This window comes from Aythya ferina, assembly GCF_964211825.1.
Source record: "Aythya ferina genome assembly, chromosome: 7".
NCBI lineage: Eukaryota > Metazoa > Chordata > Aves > Anseriformes > Anatidae > Aythya > Aythya ferina.
The window spans coordinates 19,359,069-19,376,588 of record NC_140302.1 but is presented as its reverse complement, the minus strand read 5'-3'; the positions used below and the strand labels follow the sequence as shown (position 1 = coordinate 19,376,588).

The window sequence follows — 17,520 nt, the reverse complement described above, 5'->3', positions numbered from 1 at the left end:
TTTTCTCTTCCCTGTCCACCTACCCTCACTACTCCATCTGTGCTTCCTGTGATGACGATGCTGCGTGTGTCCCAATCCATCACTTCAGCAAAACAGCAACAAGTAACACGGCTTTCAGGGCTGCAGGTGGTGTTAATGCTTACAAGAGGCTGGCCATTGACTGTCCACAAATATAGGTAGGATCCAGCACAAGAGGCAATATCACCCTGTAACAAAGCAAGAGGCAATGTTTCAAGATCCTGCACACTCATCCTCCTCACAGGAGGGCAGAGATAATGGATGTAGATGGAGCCAAATCAGCAGTAAACTTCTGGTTCAAACTGTGGAGGCATTCATGTATTCTGCAGAAAGTATTTACTGAATTGCACTAGAAAAACAGATACCATTCATAAAGTAAAAGAAATTGATGTTATTTTAAATGACACTTCCCATTGCAAAATACCTCAAGGCTACAAAGATCAGCAGAACATCATGCCTTCATGTCCACCTGCCCCCTCCTGTAGTCTGTCTTGTTCTAAATCGTTTAATTACTTAACATATTTTGTTCTAAGTGTCCCAGCACCTCTTCACACCTCCTTGGAAACAGGCATGCCTCAACACTTGTTTTTCAGTTGTGTTCTAGTTGTGTTCTGCCAAAACTACCTTGATTCACTGGTGCAAAAGAATGTGGAGACAGAACAGATACAGTTAGCCTGCTGCATTGTCAAAAAATGGGTAAGGAAACATCTGGATTCACATGAACCAGAAATGCAGCCTTGACATCCATTTCCTGTAACTGAGCAGGGGGAGACCAAAGAGCTTCTCAGTGTTGTTCTGCAGTCCAGGGCACCTGCTGCAGACAGGAAGCTTGCAGACAGACCAGGCCACAACATGTTGGGCTGCACCTTGAGGTAACAGTCTGTCTGTTAGTTTGGGGTTAGGCAGTCAAAACAATCCTCCTCCTTGCCCACCAAACCTACCAATTTTTTAAGCATGGCAAAGGAATCAAAAAACAAAAACAAACAACAACAACAACAACAACAAACACCAAACAAACAAACAAACAAACAAACAAAACCAGAAAAGAGGACAGAAGGCTGACTGCTGTGCTCTGCCCTTAGCTTTTAGTCAGTGCATAGCCCAGCAGAGCACAGACTGAACCTCAGCCTCCACCAGGGACAGGGGCTGTGCAGTCAGTGCCTGACACAAGTTCTGGGCCAGGACTAGTGCTTTTAAATGTTACTGATCTACAAATAAACACTCTCTTAAATAAGGACATGGAGTTTACCTCCTTAGCTGTGAAACCTTTGGTGATTTCACAATCCTCCTCTGCCCCTCGCAGGGAGCTTAATGTCATCGCATTTTTAGACTGTTTTGCATTCGACCAATGACCAGCTCAGCATTCAACGAGCAAGCAGCACTTCCAATGCAGAAAACATCCTTTGCAACTGAATCTCTCCTATTCCTTCAGCGCAGGTGGATAGTCTTACCAGGGACTGCATATAAGGAGCAAATACACAGGTATCTTCGGGGCAAGGAACACACAGAATCAAAAGCTGATGCTGCAGTCTTAAATAATCTTATCAAAAGTGCCCTTTGATTGAGATACTAACTGAAATTTCACCCAAATTTTTCACACTTGATGTGTACTAAGAGCCAGTTAAACAGAACAGCATCAGCCAAGTCATCTGATTCTGGCAAAGACCGGTGTGCCCTTAAATTAGCAGTGCTCATCTGGTTTAAATCAACTAACACTGTACATCACCCCTGATTTGGGGAAAGGGCTCTTCACATTGGAGGGCAGGATTTTGAAGATAAAACAGATTTGGTTTGAAACATTGAAACACAGTTGCCAATAATTAAAGAGATTAAATGTCAGCTACCTCATCTACATGTCTGTTCATTTGGTAATTATCTACAGCATTTTTCAGGTCTAGACCAGAGATTTAAAACTGAAATCATTAGTTACAGCAAGCTTTTACAATCCTGCTTAGCTTATAAACTTTGTTTTGCTTTGTGCCTAAGTGATACAAACACCATGAAGTTTGGATCTATAAATGGAGCTTCCAGATGCTAAAGCAAATATAAAACCAATCATGTCACAAACAGGTGTAAAGGGCTCTTACTTCACAGAAAAGTGATTCGGAAATTTGTTTCCTTCAAATCTTTGCTTTAAAACATTCTGAATTTTCCGGGAAAAAAATCATTACCAAAACTGTCACTTTGTATAAAAAAATATTTAATTTAGCACAATGGAAGCATTGGTTCTACCTTCATGTTATAATAAATAATATCAGATTATGAAATAAATAAATCAAACATACTTTCTTAAGGCTTCTTTCCTTTAAATGAACCTTTCTGCAGACAATTGTCCAATCAGTTTAACTATTTTAATTTTTGGACAGTTTAGGAGAAGAGCTCCCAACTGAAATGGCTACCATTAATGGTAGGTTGGTATGTAAGACGAAGAGGAGACTATGCTTTTGAGGTATGAAGCCCATGTTATCCCACCCACTCATTTCTGAATGCTTGGCACTGTTTCAACTGCCTTCCCAAGGGGTTACCAAGTACTGTGAGGTGGCCAGCTGAAGCTACTGGCCACATATTACTACTAACCAGGACCCTTGGTGCTGGGTGCTGACGTGGCACTGAACGGACTACTTAATTCCTGCCCTCAATCACTAGTCATCAGACTGTATGGTTAGTGAAGTTGTATGGTTGTTTTCTCACTGCTATGAATTCAGTTTTGCCTCTCTTGGTACAAACTCCAGTACCCGCAAATTGTCTGAGCACCTGGAACCTTGCTATGGTATATTAGCACAGAAAATATAAATATACAAGCAATATTCTTGGGAGGTAGAAGGTTGGAAAAAAAATAATATTCAGAGTGCTTACAGTTAACTCCAATAGAAAATATTTTCCTATCAGCATGCATGTGATTGCAGCCAGGCCCAGACCACAACAGGATTATTTCCACTGCTGGTAAACAAAAACCTAGCCACTGCTATCAAGAGCACACCCCTCAGCTGACAGCAGGAGGGAAAGAAAAGCAAAACAAAACACATAAACAAAAAAAACACAAACACTATCACTGTGAGGGTGTAAGAAAGTTGTCAGCTGAGGTGGGAGACTGAGGTCCAGAACTCCTCAGCTGACATGGGTCTGCTGCATGAACGTCAGGAGAAAGTAATGGCATAATGAAAGCAATAAGATTATGGGTTAGCCAGATCCAGGAGCTACTAAGGTAATACTTCATGTTCTGCAAACTAAAAGAGTTTTAATCCTGCTATCCACCTAAGATGCTTCTGCTTAGCTACTCAGTCTAAAACGTTGCTTTTAGTGCTCCCCTCTTATCATTAAGAACACTATTAGCAATCTCTATAGAAAGAAAAAAAAAATCAATGTATCAGACTCAGGATGTTTTTATGTTGTGAAGAGCACCCATTAAATTATCATGAAATGTTCATGGATGCATCAAAAGAAAGATGATAAATGAAGATCTTACTGTTGAATTGTTGATGGCAACAGAACAGAGACTTGCCCCATGGGCAGGAAGCTGGGTTATGTACGTCAGCTGGTTCAGGTCCCAAATGATGCAGGTTCTGTCATCAGATCCACTCACGATTATGCTGTAGGTCACAGACGCAGCAAGGCAGGTCACTGCCTGAGAGTGCCCATACAGAGCCTGGTGGGGAAAAAAGTGACAAAACACAACAGTGTGTGACTGATTTACTAGGGAACTGCAGTTCTATGGCCATTTACTTAGCAAGAATAAGCAAACAAGTCACACTTTGGAGAGCCAAATAGCGCATGAAGTAGAAACCACAAAGATTCTTTTAGAACCATCCTTTTCCTCAACTCATGGTTGAGGAAAGTTGAGTATCCAAGAGATTACATGACTTGCCCCAGGTTGCATGGTAAATCAGGTAAAACAACTCAACTCTGGCCTTTGGCATATGTTTCAGATTCTACCACAGTAGTTTGTATGCAAATCATCAATAAATTCAGTTAAGGCAGTCTTAAGCAAGTAAAATTTGGACTTGAGAATTATTTCTCAAAATTTTTAAATCATTTTGAAATAAAACTTAAGATATATTTCAGTGACCTTCCCAGACTTTTCTTTCTGTTTTTCTGAACAAGTACTAACACTTTTCCAATTTTAAATCAGAATAAAAACAGCATTTGTTTTTATTTTTGCTTTAAAAATTCTTCTCTCATTCATCATTATCCAACATCCTTCCTCTGTTTTCTAGGTTCCAGAGATACACAGAATACCCAGTTTAATTTAGCTTTAAACAGTTTCATTAAAAAAGACTATATTTTAGGCAATTTAATGTCACAGAAGTCGTGAACAGGAATAGACTGATGACAATTGTGTAATGCAGCACTCTCTAGTGACAGCAGCATACATTTCTGCTGCATAACCACCAATGACATTAAAGCCTGTAGGGCAACAGAGATAGAGTCCTTCACAGATTTCCTGAAAAGCCTTTCAGGGCTCAATTATTAACTGCCTTACTGTGAAAAGTCCGATCCAACAGTTTTAATGTTGGTTTTAACAGTAAATGCATATTCCCTGCTGGCTTTCTCTACATGACTTAATTAACACATTTTCAGGGTTTGTCTCAGTTCAGAGACAGTCACAGAGCAGGACAGCCACATGTCCCGAATGATTTTTGTGAACACATCTCATACTCTTTTCCGGTCTGTGAATATCAGACTGAACTCTTGCTAGCTAACATGTGCTGCCACTCGCCAAGGTTATTAGGATAACAGTATTCAAACATGAATCCACTGGAGAAGAAGCTGAGCTGCAGCTATGACCTACTGAAGGTGACCTGCAACTGCAAGGGATGAATTCCAGCTTGCAATGTATTCCATTGAAGAGAATCATCAGCTAAAAATACTGGCACAAAATGGCGTCTCCATCAGCAGTCCTCAGAGGTCAGAAGCACTCCCAACTCAGCAGTAGCTTACAACTCACAATGGAAGTCTTTTTACAAAGGGCTGGGCATAGCCTAATGCCTGTGCTCCAGAACTAGGCTGTGACAAAGCAGGTTCAAGAGCTCCAAATTCCTTCTCATTCCTCCAAAGAATGAAAGGAAAGGAAAGGAAATGTACCCTCTGTGACAACCTTCTCACTGCCAAGACAAGCTAAGGTCCTACACAAATTTTCATCAACCCCTTTCTCCTTTTTTTAACTCAGAAAGACTTGGTGGTGAAGTACTTTAAATGCAAGCTGAACATGGAAGAGAAGGATAGATCAGAGCTCAGTTAAAATTTCAGCTTTGATCTACCAGTATTTTGATATGTATTAATGCAAAAACAGTCAAGTGCAAGTGCTGGTAGATCTGTAACGTCTTCTTGTTTTTCCTCATGAAGGTTTTCCCTTAATGGGGAAAAGAACTGTGAGGCCTGTCTCCACAGTAAATTCACAAATAAAAACAAAACAAAACAAAACCAAGTTCTGGCCATCCAATGTAACTGGCTGGCATGGGCACAGATACTTCACAGCTATGTTCAGTACCTTCCTGACAAGTCAGCACAGCACACAAACCACAGCTTGCCCGGATGCTTCTCCCAGCCTGGTGTTTCATTCGGCCCAGAAATTCTGGGGGGTGGATCACATGGGTTGCTGTGTTCATGAATACTGAGGGAACTGGTAAATTGCATAGATCAATACTGAGGCTATTATGCTCAATCTTTAGTGTTCCACAAAACTGTGGAAACAGTCCCTGCTAGAGAGGGAAAAGTGACTTTTTATGCTGAAATATAGTTTCTGCACTTTACTACATTCCAAACCAGAATGTGTCAGTCCCATGAGACAGCTGATAAGTGAATAGCATCCACTTTATAGCACATCAGCTTTACTTAAGCAAAGTTCACTCTCTCAGGAAAGATGATACAATTTTTTTGTTGTTGTTCAGAAAAAACAAACAAACAAAAAAAAAACAACCAAACAAAAAAAAAAAAAAACGGCCACCACGAAACAGTGAATTACATGAAAGCAGCATGTAATTCACTGGAACACATTTAGAACCATAATTCGAATTTATATCTACACCAGTCATTATAAAAAAAAAAGGTCTCTGCAAGCAAAGAGAAGGAAAAAAATACAGCATTTGTCACTGTATGACCTCATGCCATTTTGAGGACCTTGGGTAATATCAGATTAATCACAGCTGAACACATCAGCGAAGCTGATTTTATATTGTTAAAGGGAAGGGTATTATACTGAAGATGGAAGAGCCTCTTCAGTTAGATGCCTGAAACTTGAACAGATCGCCAGAATAGTATCATTTTGATGTTTATGAAGATTACTGCTTAGATTTTCTCTGCTGCTATTTCTTCCGTTTCTATGTCCACCTCTGCTTGGAATACTAAGCAGAGAGATTAAAAGGTCGTCACTCAAGATTTTGCCTCCTAGTTTTGACTTCTCAAGAAAGAAACATAGAACTCAGAAGAGAAGCTGCTCTAAACAGTTTTCTTCCTAATTTCAACATCCAAAAACATCAGATAAGTGTAGGTCTAGGAACTTCTCTGGCCTCCCAGCAGACATAGATGTTTTCACATTATTTAATGACAAATAAAATATTTTTCGCTCCAGGTCCGGAAAGCACTGAGATAGCTCCTGAGTATCTCCAGAGCAGATAAACAGAACAAAACTCTAGAACAAGAATTTGGAGACCTCCTTGCTGATCAATGAACCCATTATTAGTTTGCCTAAGAGTAGCAGAGAGTTTTGTGTCTCTTTAATTCTTAAGGAAGAGAGGTCACACAATGCCTTTCAGATATGATAGTACTCCAGATTTTCTTGTAAAGCTGGGAACTCACTGTTCACTTTTGCAAATGAAATAGCATTTATACAGCTGCTGGGTGACTACAGATGAGCTCCAAATCAACAAACACTAAAGGACCATGGACAGCAAGGTCACAAACAATATAACTGTAGGGATCTTTCCCTACCTCGTGGAGTGATAGACAAACCTTTGAAGTTCTGAATTCTGTTTGAGGGAGAAGTATCAAGGGCTTTACCTAGCCGAGCCTTCATCCCCATCAGCTAAGTTGACAGGGTGTTTTGGAGATCCTGCCCACTGCTCTAGCAGCCGAAAAAGAACTAGAACCATCTCCAGGTAATATTGGCTTTTGAAAATAATCCAAAGGTTGGCTGGAGGACATGCCTTATTGTCACTGTTTCTTCTATCACTGTAAATTTAGGTAATGCTACCAAGGCAAAACAAACAAACAAACAAACAAACAAAACCCACCAAGCATAATATATAAGGTATGGGTATAAAGCATATAATCAGCTCCTGACCTGACAACAAGTTTTAGCATTATACCTATTATTATTATTATTATTTTACGTTATCACCTTTTTCTGCCTTTTTGATTCACGGTAGCATGTTTTCTCTTCCAATTTTCTGACAGAAAGAAATTCGCTCTTTGCTTTTTATTAAATTTCTGTACCAAGAGTCACGGTACTCACCTGTCTCAAGTTCAGATGTTTTACTTTGTCCTTGACCAAAGAAAGTTCCCAGACACACACAACTGAGCTTGTTCCAGATGTGATTATGGTAGTTGCTGAAGGACACACAGCGCAGAGGCATTTATCCCAGTCTGCCATGCACTCAAACGTAGTCATGTTCTGTATGAGAAAACAACTTTCAGCCAAAAACTCATCTGGTGATACCATGCATTTATTAATACCAAATGGCAGATTTAATTTTCAGAACTGAGCCTCTTTTAACCCAGGAAAGAAAAGCTCATCTTATCCCAAGTCTCTATTTTGACAGCACAGCTGTATACATGTATTATGTATATGCACACACTGTGGCTGCATGCAGCTGTGCAAGACTCTTGGGACCAAACAGGAAGGGTGGATAAAGGTCAGTGTCTTAGGACAACAGAGTTTCAGCCCCTCTTGTGCTACAGACTTCCTACATAGCTTCAGGCAAATTTGTTCTGCCACCATATAGCAACAGTATGCAAACATTCAATGTAGATTAACAACAAAGCGCAGGTTATGACTGCCACCGCTAACAGAGTTAGTGCCAGGCTCAGCTACATCTTTGTCATACTTGGATTGAATAGCCAAAGCACTAAATTCCATTCTGGCCAACTGCTCTGCTAGCAGCACCAAGCTGGCCTAAATCAACTCTACACTGCTGCAATTACAGCACAAACATTCTTCCACTCATGTTCTGCATTAGTTCTCTCACACTAAATGGGGATGACAGCACAGTGCTAATGATTCTGCTGAACCTGGATGCCACAGTTACAAAAATCGTACCATGGACAAAACAAACCTTTACTACTTCAATGAAGGCAACAATATATTTCTAGTATATCTTCAATATATTTTCAACAGAGGCACTGTTGTCCCAATAGAGATTCAAGCTGATCCCTCAACTACTTCTTATAGTAACTGTATAATCACTGCAAGAGGCTCAGTGACACCCTGACTTTTGAGCAGTACCAGAACATTTAATGGTACCTTGATCTTTGGAGGAAAAAAACCAAGAACAACCACCATGATTCTGTAACTTCCTTTCTTCTGAGTCAACCAGAAGACATTAAGCAAGAAGTTTACACCTACAGCAGCACTATAAGTTACTGAGCAACAATTTTAATTTGCTATATTGAAAATCAGTGGGAAAAAAATCATTGATTTTACAGAAATCAGAAAGTAAAAATAAATCTCATGTTTTTCCTCATGTCTAGTGTCTGTGGATATATCTGTAAAAATATAACGATATGGTATGCTCTGATACCCAAGCTAGTATTTTGATGAATGACTAATTCTGCTATTTTGATACCCAAGCTAACTTGGATGTCTTTGCACATCATAACGTTGTCCCAAACACGTGCAATATCAGTGTGTTTGTGGTAGAGAACTGTATCTGTCCAGTGCCCTAGCCAGCAGTGTGGTGACACAGACCCTTGATTTTTAACAGCAAAGAAGTAAGAGTATTAACTGTCTAGATTAGGGGACATTATGATGTTGAATGAATGCACTGGGCTGAGCTTGGGAGCCAGAGGGGAATTGACAGATGGTCCTATCTCAATTCCAGCAGAAAGTTCTGCACAATGAAATTTCTAATTGGGGGCCAGAAGACCTTGTACTGTCCTTACAACCTATGAAATGAGGTTTCTCCTTCATTGTGACAGACAACAGTCACTTGAAGGAAAACTCAAGATCATTTAGAGGGAAAAAGTCACATTTTTCAAGAGTGAAATAATTTTGTACTCCACTGGAATATCCAACTTGAGAATCCTCAGAAAACTTGACTGCAAAAAGTCATGCAGATCACTCTCCAAAATCAGCTCCCCTACGGCCTCTCAACTGGGTACCCAAACAAGACAGACCACAACATAACATCCATTTCTGAAATGCTTAGGCTTTTTCTATTTACCTTTTCAGACCCATAGTTGCCAAAGCAGCAGGTGAAGTCTTCAAATCCCCAGCAGAACGTTTTGTTCCAAAGAGGAGGAATCAACACTTTATTTTTTTCAACAGCCAGAATGCCCTTCTCAGTATGAACAATGTGTCCAATAGCTCCCTTGGGATAGTCTGACAAGACAGAGAACATATTTAATTCTGTTGTCTTTAAAACACTGACATTAACTTACTGCCTTACATGGCTTTGTGGTGGGGCTGGCATGCCCCACAACTGGGATCAGCGTGCTGGGACCAGGTCCACAGACAGAAATCCACTCTGCCACTGAGATTTCAAGACAATGGTGGATACTCCCCTTTCCACCAGACCACATAAATCCATGCAGAAGTGGAGACTGGCTCCAAAGAAGGGGACAGCAGTGTCATTAACCTCCTTCTTGCTGGCAGACTGCCTTCTGCCATGAACTATAGGATGCACAGCATGGCAACAACAGCCTCTGTAGTACAGCTACAGGAGTCTGCTGGCCACACAAAAATGTGCAATGTGCATACCAGCATCATGGGATGAAAAGAAGTAGATACACTGAAATTTTCCAGACTTGTCAGCATTAAGAAAAATAGACTAAGAAAAAGATGAAGAAAATAAATAGATTTGAAGACCAAGAGGTGCAGAAGGAAAGAATTTACTTTGCTGATGAATATAAAAAGAGAATGAAAATGGAAAAGAGCAAGCTTTATACTTTAACTTGATATATCCAGAATGTAGAAGACAGAAACGATTTAAGTGTCGTAAATAATTTTGTAGAGTTCAGAACAAATTAAGTTCCAAGATTTCTCCTTAGTGTCTAAGTACTTTCAATGTCCCCTCACAATACACACATATGCCAATAATAATTGTCTGAAGGGATCTTGGTGGTACCAACTCATGTCAACTCACACAAAGCTATATGACTATATTTATGCTCTCAAAAGTGCAGATTCATCCCCATCCAAGAATCCTACACTTAGTAGCTCAGAAAATGGAGCACAGCCCCTGCTGCACCTTTTACTGTAACTGGTGAGAGCTTCAGGTTTTGCAGACTGCTGATGAACGGAGGAAGAATTCCACTTGACTGAAAAGACAGCACTGATTCTCTTCCTGATGAACTTTTACCCTGGGCATTCCTGGATGGGTGTGGCTTAGTGAAGAGCTAGAACAAAGGAATGGCATTGAAAAACACATCTCTATCAGCCAGGTCATGCAGGAGACACATCTATTTAAAAGATTAATCATAGACTCCAGAACTGTCATACAAAAACCTTTTCATTAAAATGAGACCATCTTATCCTTATCATTACATTTTCATCAGACTACATCCCTTACAGGGATAGGAAGCTACTCCCAGTGATACAGGAGAAGAGAGAAAACTATAGGTGAGAATTTAAACTGCCTTCATCTGCCTGTATTCAGCCCCAGACTAGTGGTTACTCATGTAAGTACTGAAGTAGCAGAACCCAGATTTGATACCACAGGTGTATGGTATATGACAAGAACAGCATAATTAGAGAGTGGAGTCACACAACCTGGAGAACTCTATAGCCCATCTTCTAGCAGATTTAAATCAGTGACTGCCTGTAATTTAAGTTTCTTCTCCCGATTTCCAGTTGAAATACTACAAGATCAAAATTAATTATGCTCTGTTTTTCCTTATACTCTCATGACGAAGTGATACCTGCTTTGGTATCTGTCCGAAGTTGCTGATAAAACCCAGGATGGTGCTCTTAATCAGAGGATCTTTGATGTTGTTGAGGTCCATCTTGTCTCCATAGAAGTAAGGGTGGTAGGTGTTAACGGCCTCCACAGCAGCTGAGCCATGTTGCTTGTGGCCAAAAATCAGGTCTATCCAGCGATGGAGGTGTGCACTGACATAGTCACTTTCCAGTGCCTGAAACCAAAGAAAATTAATTCACTGGAGTGCATCTATTGCAGATGCGTTACTACTCCCTGTTCCCTGCTGGAGACAAATTCTCCACAGTACTCTCTGAAAGCAAATCTTCACACTTCCAGTTCTTCCAGTACAATCTTTCACAGCACGTCCTTACAAAATGAGACCAAAGAGGTGTAGGGTGGATCCTCACAGGAAAAGGAAGGACAGAGTGAGGCATGCTTGACATAGCAGACACCAGTTACAGTATCTTCAGGGAAAACACAGGCAGGTTCTACTAAGCAAAGCACAAGCATTCCACAGGTTTTGGCACATCCTGCGGTTTCCAAGCATACACTAAACGCCTGTGCTACGATTTCTTCATCAATAAAGTTACTGAGACGAGATGGTTTAAATGAATAAAATATTTATTTATTTAGCATTTAGTACCATCTTTTGGCTCTGTAGACAATCCACTGGTGATTTAAGGTACTACTCTCTTTGTAGAAACAGGCCTTAGTTATGAATTATACCAAGTAGCAGAGACTTCATTTGAGAAGATACATGTGAGTATATATTGGAAAGGAAGAAACTAGCAGAGAAGCTTTAAGTTGGGTCAGAAGGTTATGGTAGGAGAGGGTACATGCCATGAACCAGCTCTGGAAATGCAGTGATTTGTAGTGATATGGCAAGGGGTGTCACAAGGCAAGACAGGCAGAGCATGAAGGGCTTTGCAGTAGCAGAGTTGCAGTGCAGCAGGACAGCTGTATGAAGAAGCTTCATGACTGCCTGGGTTTCATCAACACACACATTTTACAACCTTCAAAAGGTTCAAGCAGAGACTGATGCAGCACCAGACTCCCTCATCCTGGAAAAGCTCAAGGCCTGAACTTTTCCCCCCAAAAAAAAGAAATGGCTCTCTCTGTCTGACTAGATCTGCCAGCTGCAGTCACGGGCATGTGGATTAACACAACCAGAAGAAACAATTACTACTGGAGAAGACCATAAGAGATGCTACAAGGTAGTGCACATCCATCCTAATGTGGGCTCCCTAAAAGGCTCAACGTGATAGCAGAAATCTTGTGCTTGGAAGACCCATAAAACAAGTTCAAGGGCAGTAGACAAAAGTTTGAGTCAAACCTTCACCCACCTCCAGATTAGTCAGCCTTATGTATGAAGCTTTGCAAAACACTATTGCCTCTGCCATTGCCTGCATCACCAAATCTTTGTGCATTCCACAATTGCCTTGCTCAATGATTCAAGCATCAGTGTTAAGCATTATTAAAACTACTTTCCTATCTCCAAATCATTTGACTGTGTAATACTCCCTGATGCTCAGTTAAAGGTCTCCCAAGTAGACAATCCTACCCAAAGCACAGCAGAAATAAACATGCTAATGGGATCCAGAACAATGGCTCATTTCACAGAGCAGACAGTGAGCCCGATACTGGTTTAAATGACCCTGCCCACAGCTAAAATGATTGCAGGGCAGAGAACAACCACAGTATACAATTTGTCCCCTGCAAACAACGAGAAAACACTTATGAATAGACTCAGAATTCATTCTTATTAATAAAGCAGTTAGTGCATGAATTACAAACTGTAAATTTTGCCTGGCATCGCCAACAGAGCAAAACAAAGCAACCAACCGAGATGAGACTGTGCAGCCACTCAGTATTTCACTGAGCACTGTGACATGCCCAGGAAGGCAGGGAGCATTGAGGTCTAAGAAGAGAGTAAAGAAATTACTTTATGTAGACAAGATTCTTAGCTTATTATACGTGAAGTAGAGAGCTACTGACAGTTTTAGCTCAAGAACAATTCTTTGCTCTCATATTCCTTAAAGAAATAGCCAGGTTTCACAACAGTGTTGACCTGTAACTGTTTAGTGTTTTAAACTCTGTGAAGCCTCCTGAAAAACACCATGATACCAGTAACAAATACATCTAGCCTTGCAGGTGATTTCAGAGGAAAGAGAATTCTTCGCATTCCAGCGTTCAAGATCTCTACCTCTTCAGGATTAGATGAAACTTTCCCAGGCATGCTAATCAACTAACTTCCCATGGCAAGATTTCTTGCACCTCCTGGTGCTACTAGTGGTTGGAGATAAAATATTGGACTGACTGTGCTCGAGGTCTGCTCAAGCCTAGCAAATCATTAAGAACATGACTATAAACATGATTTTCCTTTTGCTAAACTGCTCCTATTTGAGACTTCAATTCTTTTGTACAAGTTGCATGATTTAATCAGCTGTGCCAATGCTACCAAATAGTGCAGCTCAGTGGAAGCAGGTCTGCTGAACACAACAGCTGGTAGAGAGGGCCCAGTATCCACATTATATGCACTGTGGGGGCTTTACTTCAAACTACGTCTAGTCTGCTCCCCCAGGCTGAATGCTGTCAGTGGTAGGAGCATAGCTTAGGTGCACAACTGGAGTGCAGCTTTTGGTTTCATTTCGTTCAAAACTAATCTATATAACAATCTGAGATCACTTTGCAGTGAGAACAAAACCATGCTATGCAGGGATGATTGATAAATCATTTCAAAACTAAACCCTTACTCCAAACTACAGGACTAAAGCAGATGTTCCCATTGAATTTAAGTGCCCTCAGAGTGCCTGGCATTAACAAGCAGCAAGGAGCAAAGCCCAGTACTTTACATTTAAACAAGACAGAATGTAAGAGAAAGCACATCTCCCTACACTTTTATTTAAAGAACATCAGTATAAAATTGCAGCAGCTCTCATGTGTCTGTGGATTTCTGTCTGCAGCACCTCTGTTAGAGAAGTGTTGTCATTCCCATGTTTAGCAAACTGGAGGACAGAGGCTAAGCAACTGGGAAGGTTACAGAGGGAGCATGAGGCAGAGCTCAGGAAGAAACCAAAAAGCTCCAAAGCCTACACGCCTTCTTTGGAGTCCTGGGAGAACAACAGGGAACAGTTACATGTTTGACTGAGGTGGCCAAAACCTACGTGCAGTGGGTAACACCAAGTTGCTTCCCTGCAAGGAACGTGACTGGACAGTCCCTAGGCTCAACTCTTCACTTTGGAAAGGACCTTACTTCAACCAGCGAGCCTGCAAAGCACACAACACAACAAGAATCTCCCTCCTCACAGTAAACGTATCGTCATGTGCTGATGAGCACTGATCAAAACTCAGGTCTCTTTGTCCCTTCCACTACCTTTCAGCGTATCTGCAGCACTAAGCCTTTAAATCACTCTAAGCACCTTCAGTGATGCCTAACTTAGTAATAACTGTTATTGTGTACATACTGGAGTTTAAGCAGTCTGAAGTGTCTCAATCTCTCTCATCTCAGTCATTTGTTTTGACAAAAATGTCACCTCCTTTCTTCATCTATCTCATGTTACAAAGTTGTAAACAGAGAGGGGACAGAGTCTGACCAAAAATTGAAGCTGTGCAGATACTGGATAGCATTTTCTTTCCAAATCAGAACAAAACCCCTATCAAATTTTCTCATGTATTAAAATCTCCCCCTCCCCAAATTTTAAATTTGGAAAAATACCATCACGTTATTTTACTATTAATGAAGCTATACACCATACAATATTAGCTGTAACAACTACATCATGAAAATAAAACATTTTTAGTTCAGCCTGTAATATAATATAAATGTTGCAATGAAAAGATCATTCCTGAAGCATTTTGAAAACAGACGGAAAGTTGAAATGATTTACTGAGATTTCCTTGTTACTCCCGACACGCTCATTCAACCAGACTTGTTTTCTGGTGAAAAGCTGTTCCATACATCTCTTTCCCAGACAGTTCCACTCACTGTGTGCTTGTCAACCCAGTAACACTGGGCTGTGATGGGAGTTACACATTTAACTGCTACAGAAATACAAAGTAAAACAAAGAAGAAGATTAACATAGCTTCTGTAATGGTACTGATGAATGTCTGAATATGCTGTAAATTCAACATACTGGTTTAGGTTACTAAGATGTGTGGCAACACACCATGGAGTCTAGCTATTAAGCATGGAGGCACGCTTGAGACTTACTAATAATAGCAAGTAGCTATTTTCACCCACCACATAACTTGGAATATCATTAATTTACAAGCCTTTTTGTATCAAAGATGATCTCTGGGGAAAACAGTGATAAATGACTATTTCCAATCATATTTTTAAAATGATTGAAAATGATTGAAAACTTTTTTTTTTTTTTTGAAGCCTATACAATAGTTAACCATTTCAAAATAATTAAAAGTAGCAAATTTTGCTTTTTCAAAGTAGTTTTGAAAAAACTTTTTTGAAAAATACTACTTTGAAAAAGTAGTATTTTTTTTACAAAAAAAAATAGAAATTTTGCTTTTTCAAAGTAGTTTTGGGCACTTACTGTTCTGACACTGATTTTAAGTGAATTGGTCAGGTCATGACTTCACACCAGAGACTAAAGGGAGCCTATTAAACTAAAAATGAAATACCTCGTTAACAATCCTCAACAGTCCTAAACCAGAAACTATGGCAAGAATAATGAGAAGAAAAAAAAAAAAGTAGGCAAGCACAGGGTTAGATTGTACTCATACTCACAGGAGTAACCTGAGCACATGTGAATGAAACCATGAATTTCAACAGGCTCACACTCACATTTGGAACTATTCACAAGTCAAAGTGTTCACAGCATCAGGAATCAGGGAGACGGTGTGCAATGCAGATACTATAAAGCATTGACTTCTTTGGAATATACATATATTTTTAGCAACAATTTATTCTTTGCAAGAAATACAGATGATGCATGTTATTAGAAGCCCGTTCTCTTAAACCTGGTTTCATACAAGAAAACTTACTTCAGGATGGAATAACAGCCCGTAAACCAGCTCGCAAAGGATTTTTTCTCTAAGATGGATAAAAATGGTATTGCCAAACATGGGACGACACCTAAATTACTGACAACACCCAGTCATAAATATTTTAGTTTGTGACTCTGGCCTTTAGTCCCAAAACGTGATATTCACTAACCTGTCTATGCAGGAGAATGAATTTATGGGGGTCCCCATCTGCCCAAGGCGGAAGCTGCACATCTCCCAGCACTGTTCCATCCTGCATGCAACCTGCAGGAATTAAAGGAAAAAATATAAACAAGAAGCGCACACATTGCAAATAGGAACAGCTTTTCCAAAACTGTGAAGTCAAGGGAAATTCAAGTGATTTTCACACATGCAATTTCAGGTTCTACATGGAATATAGTGTCATAAAACACTGCAGAATTTATTTCTCCTTGGATTTCTGATGTTAATAAAGCAGTGGGATGTTCTACAAACTGTCATTAATGCAGTAAAATCACACGTGCTTACTACAATCATTTTAGCCCTGAATGCAAACTCAGACAACACAAACTTGTTGGCATAACTTTCTTCTCATACATAATCCCATTGCACTATCTGATATTTCTGCTACAGCAACCTCTGGGAAGGATTTCACTGTCAAGTTCTTTGCTATCTGATTCCTTTCAGAAGGTAAGCATATGTTTTCAAATCGGGGCAGTGTTACACAACCGGATGATCTAAGTTAAGGCTCAGGTTTGGGACTACAAATTTCCTTACAGTGTAGCAGTGAACAGATTCAGGTTATTGGATTTACCTACTGTAAAATCTTTCTGTATATTTGTTCTTTATCAGTGAGATTCTGGTGCCTTTTTTAGATCCCTCCACTTGACTGTGTTCAGTTCAATTTCTGAATGCTGATTTCAGGCAGGCTCTGCTATTTCGTCTCCTCTCAAAGATTAAATTAGCCTAATTCTTTACTATCTTTTACCAATCTTTTAACATCTTTTTCCTACAGTGCCCTTTTCATAGTATGTCTCATTTCACTGGGATCTTAGGTACAGTTTATGACTAGATTTCAAAATCACTAGTTAGGTGCCTTTGCTATTATCAATTTAGGATGCGCCTTAAGGAGTCTCCTCTGCCTTCATTGTTAACTAACCAGCATCCATTAGAAAAAGAAGCTTAATATCGCAAATTATGTCAGCTGCCTGTAAAGTGAAACGGATCATGACTGGAACACTGTCATACCTATTTCTGAAAACTTTTTTTTTTTGAGGGTTCTCTCTGACCCTCCACCACTGATGGAGAAAGGTTTGGAGGCACTGTACATTCAGAGGGGACTGTGATATTGCTGGATGCCAGGGATGATGCATTTGCTTCATATAACTGGCACTGAGACATTCAAGATGATAGTGAGATCACATTTGGCAATATTAAGCACCGGAAACAGCA

At 40.1% G+C, this 17,520-nt stretch overlaps 2 protein-coding genes across 4 annotated transcripts in view; one reads left to right on the top strand and one right to left on the bottom strand.

The window, feature by feature from the left end:
* WDFY4 (WDFY family member 4) overlaps positions 1 to 17,520 on the bottom strand; it is a 143,236-nt gene that overhangs the window by 4,622 nt on the left and 121,094 nt on the right. For all 3 annotated transcript variants that reach the window (XM_084526105.1, XM_084526104.1, XM_084526106.1), the window contains 7 exons: positions 16,262 to 16,353; positions 11,092 to 11,304; positions 10,422 to 10,569; positions 9,396 to 9,553; positions 7,469 to 7,627; positions 3,485 to 3,664; positions 24 to 206 (listed from right to left, as the gene is read on the bottom strand). In XM_084526105.1, the coding sequence (XP_084382231.1) occupies positions 24 to 206; positions 3,485 to 3,664; positions 7,469 to 7,627; positions 9,396 to 9,553; positions 10,422 to 10,569; positions 11,092 to 11,304; positions 16,262 to 16,353 (1,133 nt within the window). The remainder of the gene's footprint in view (positions 1 to 23; positions 207 to 3,484; positions 3,665 to 7,468; positions 7,628 to 9,395; positions 9,554 to 10,421; positions 10,570 to 11,091; positions 11,305 to 16,261; positions 16,354 to 17,520) is intronic.
* Positions 1 to 17,520, top strand: part of VSTM4 (V-set and transmembrane domain containing 4) — an 82,235-nt gene that overhangs the window by 48,473 nt on the left and 16,242 nt on the right. The window lies entirely within an intron of this gene.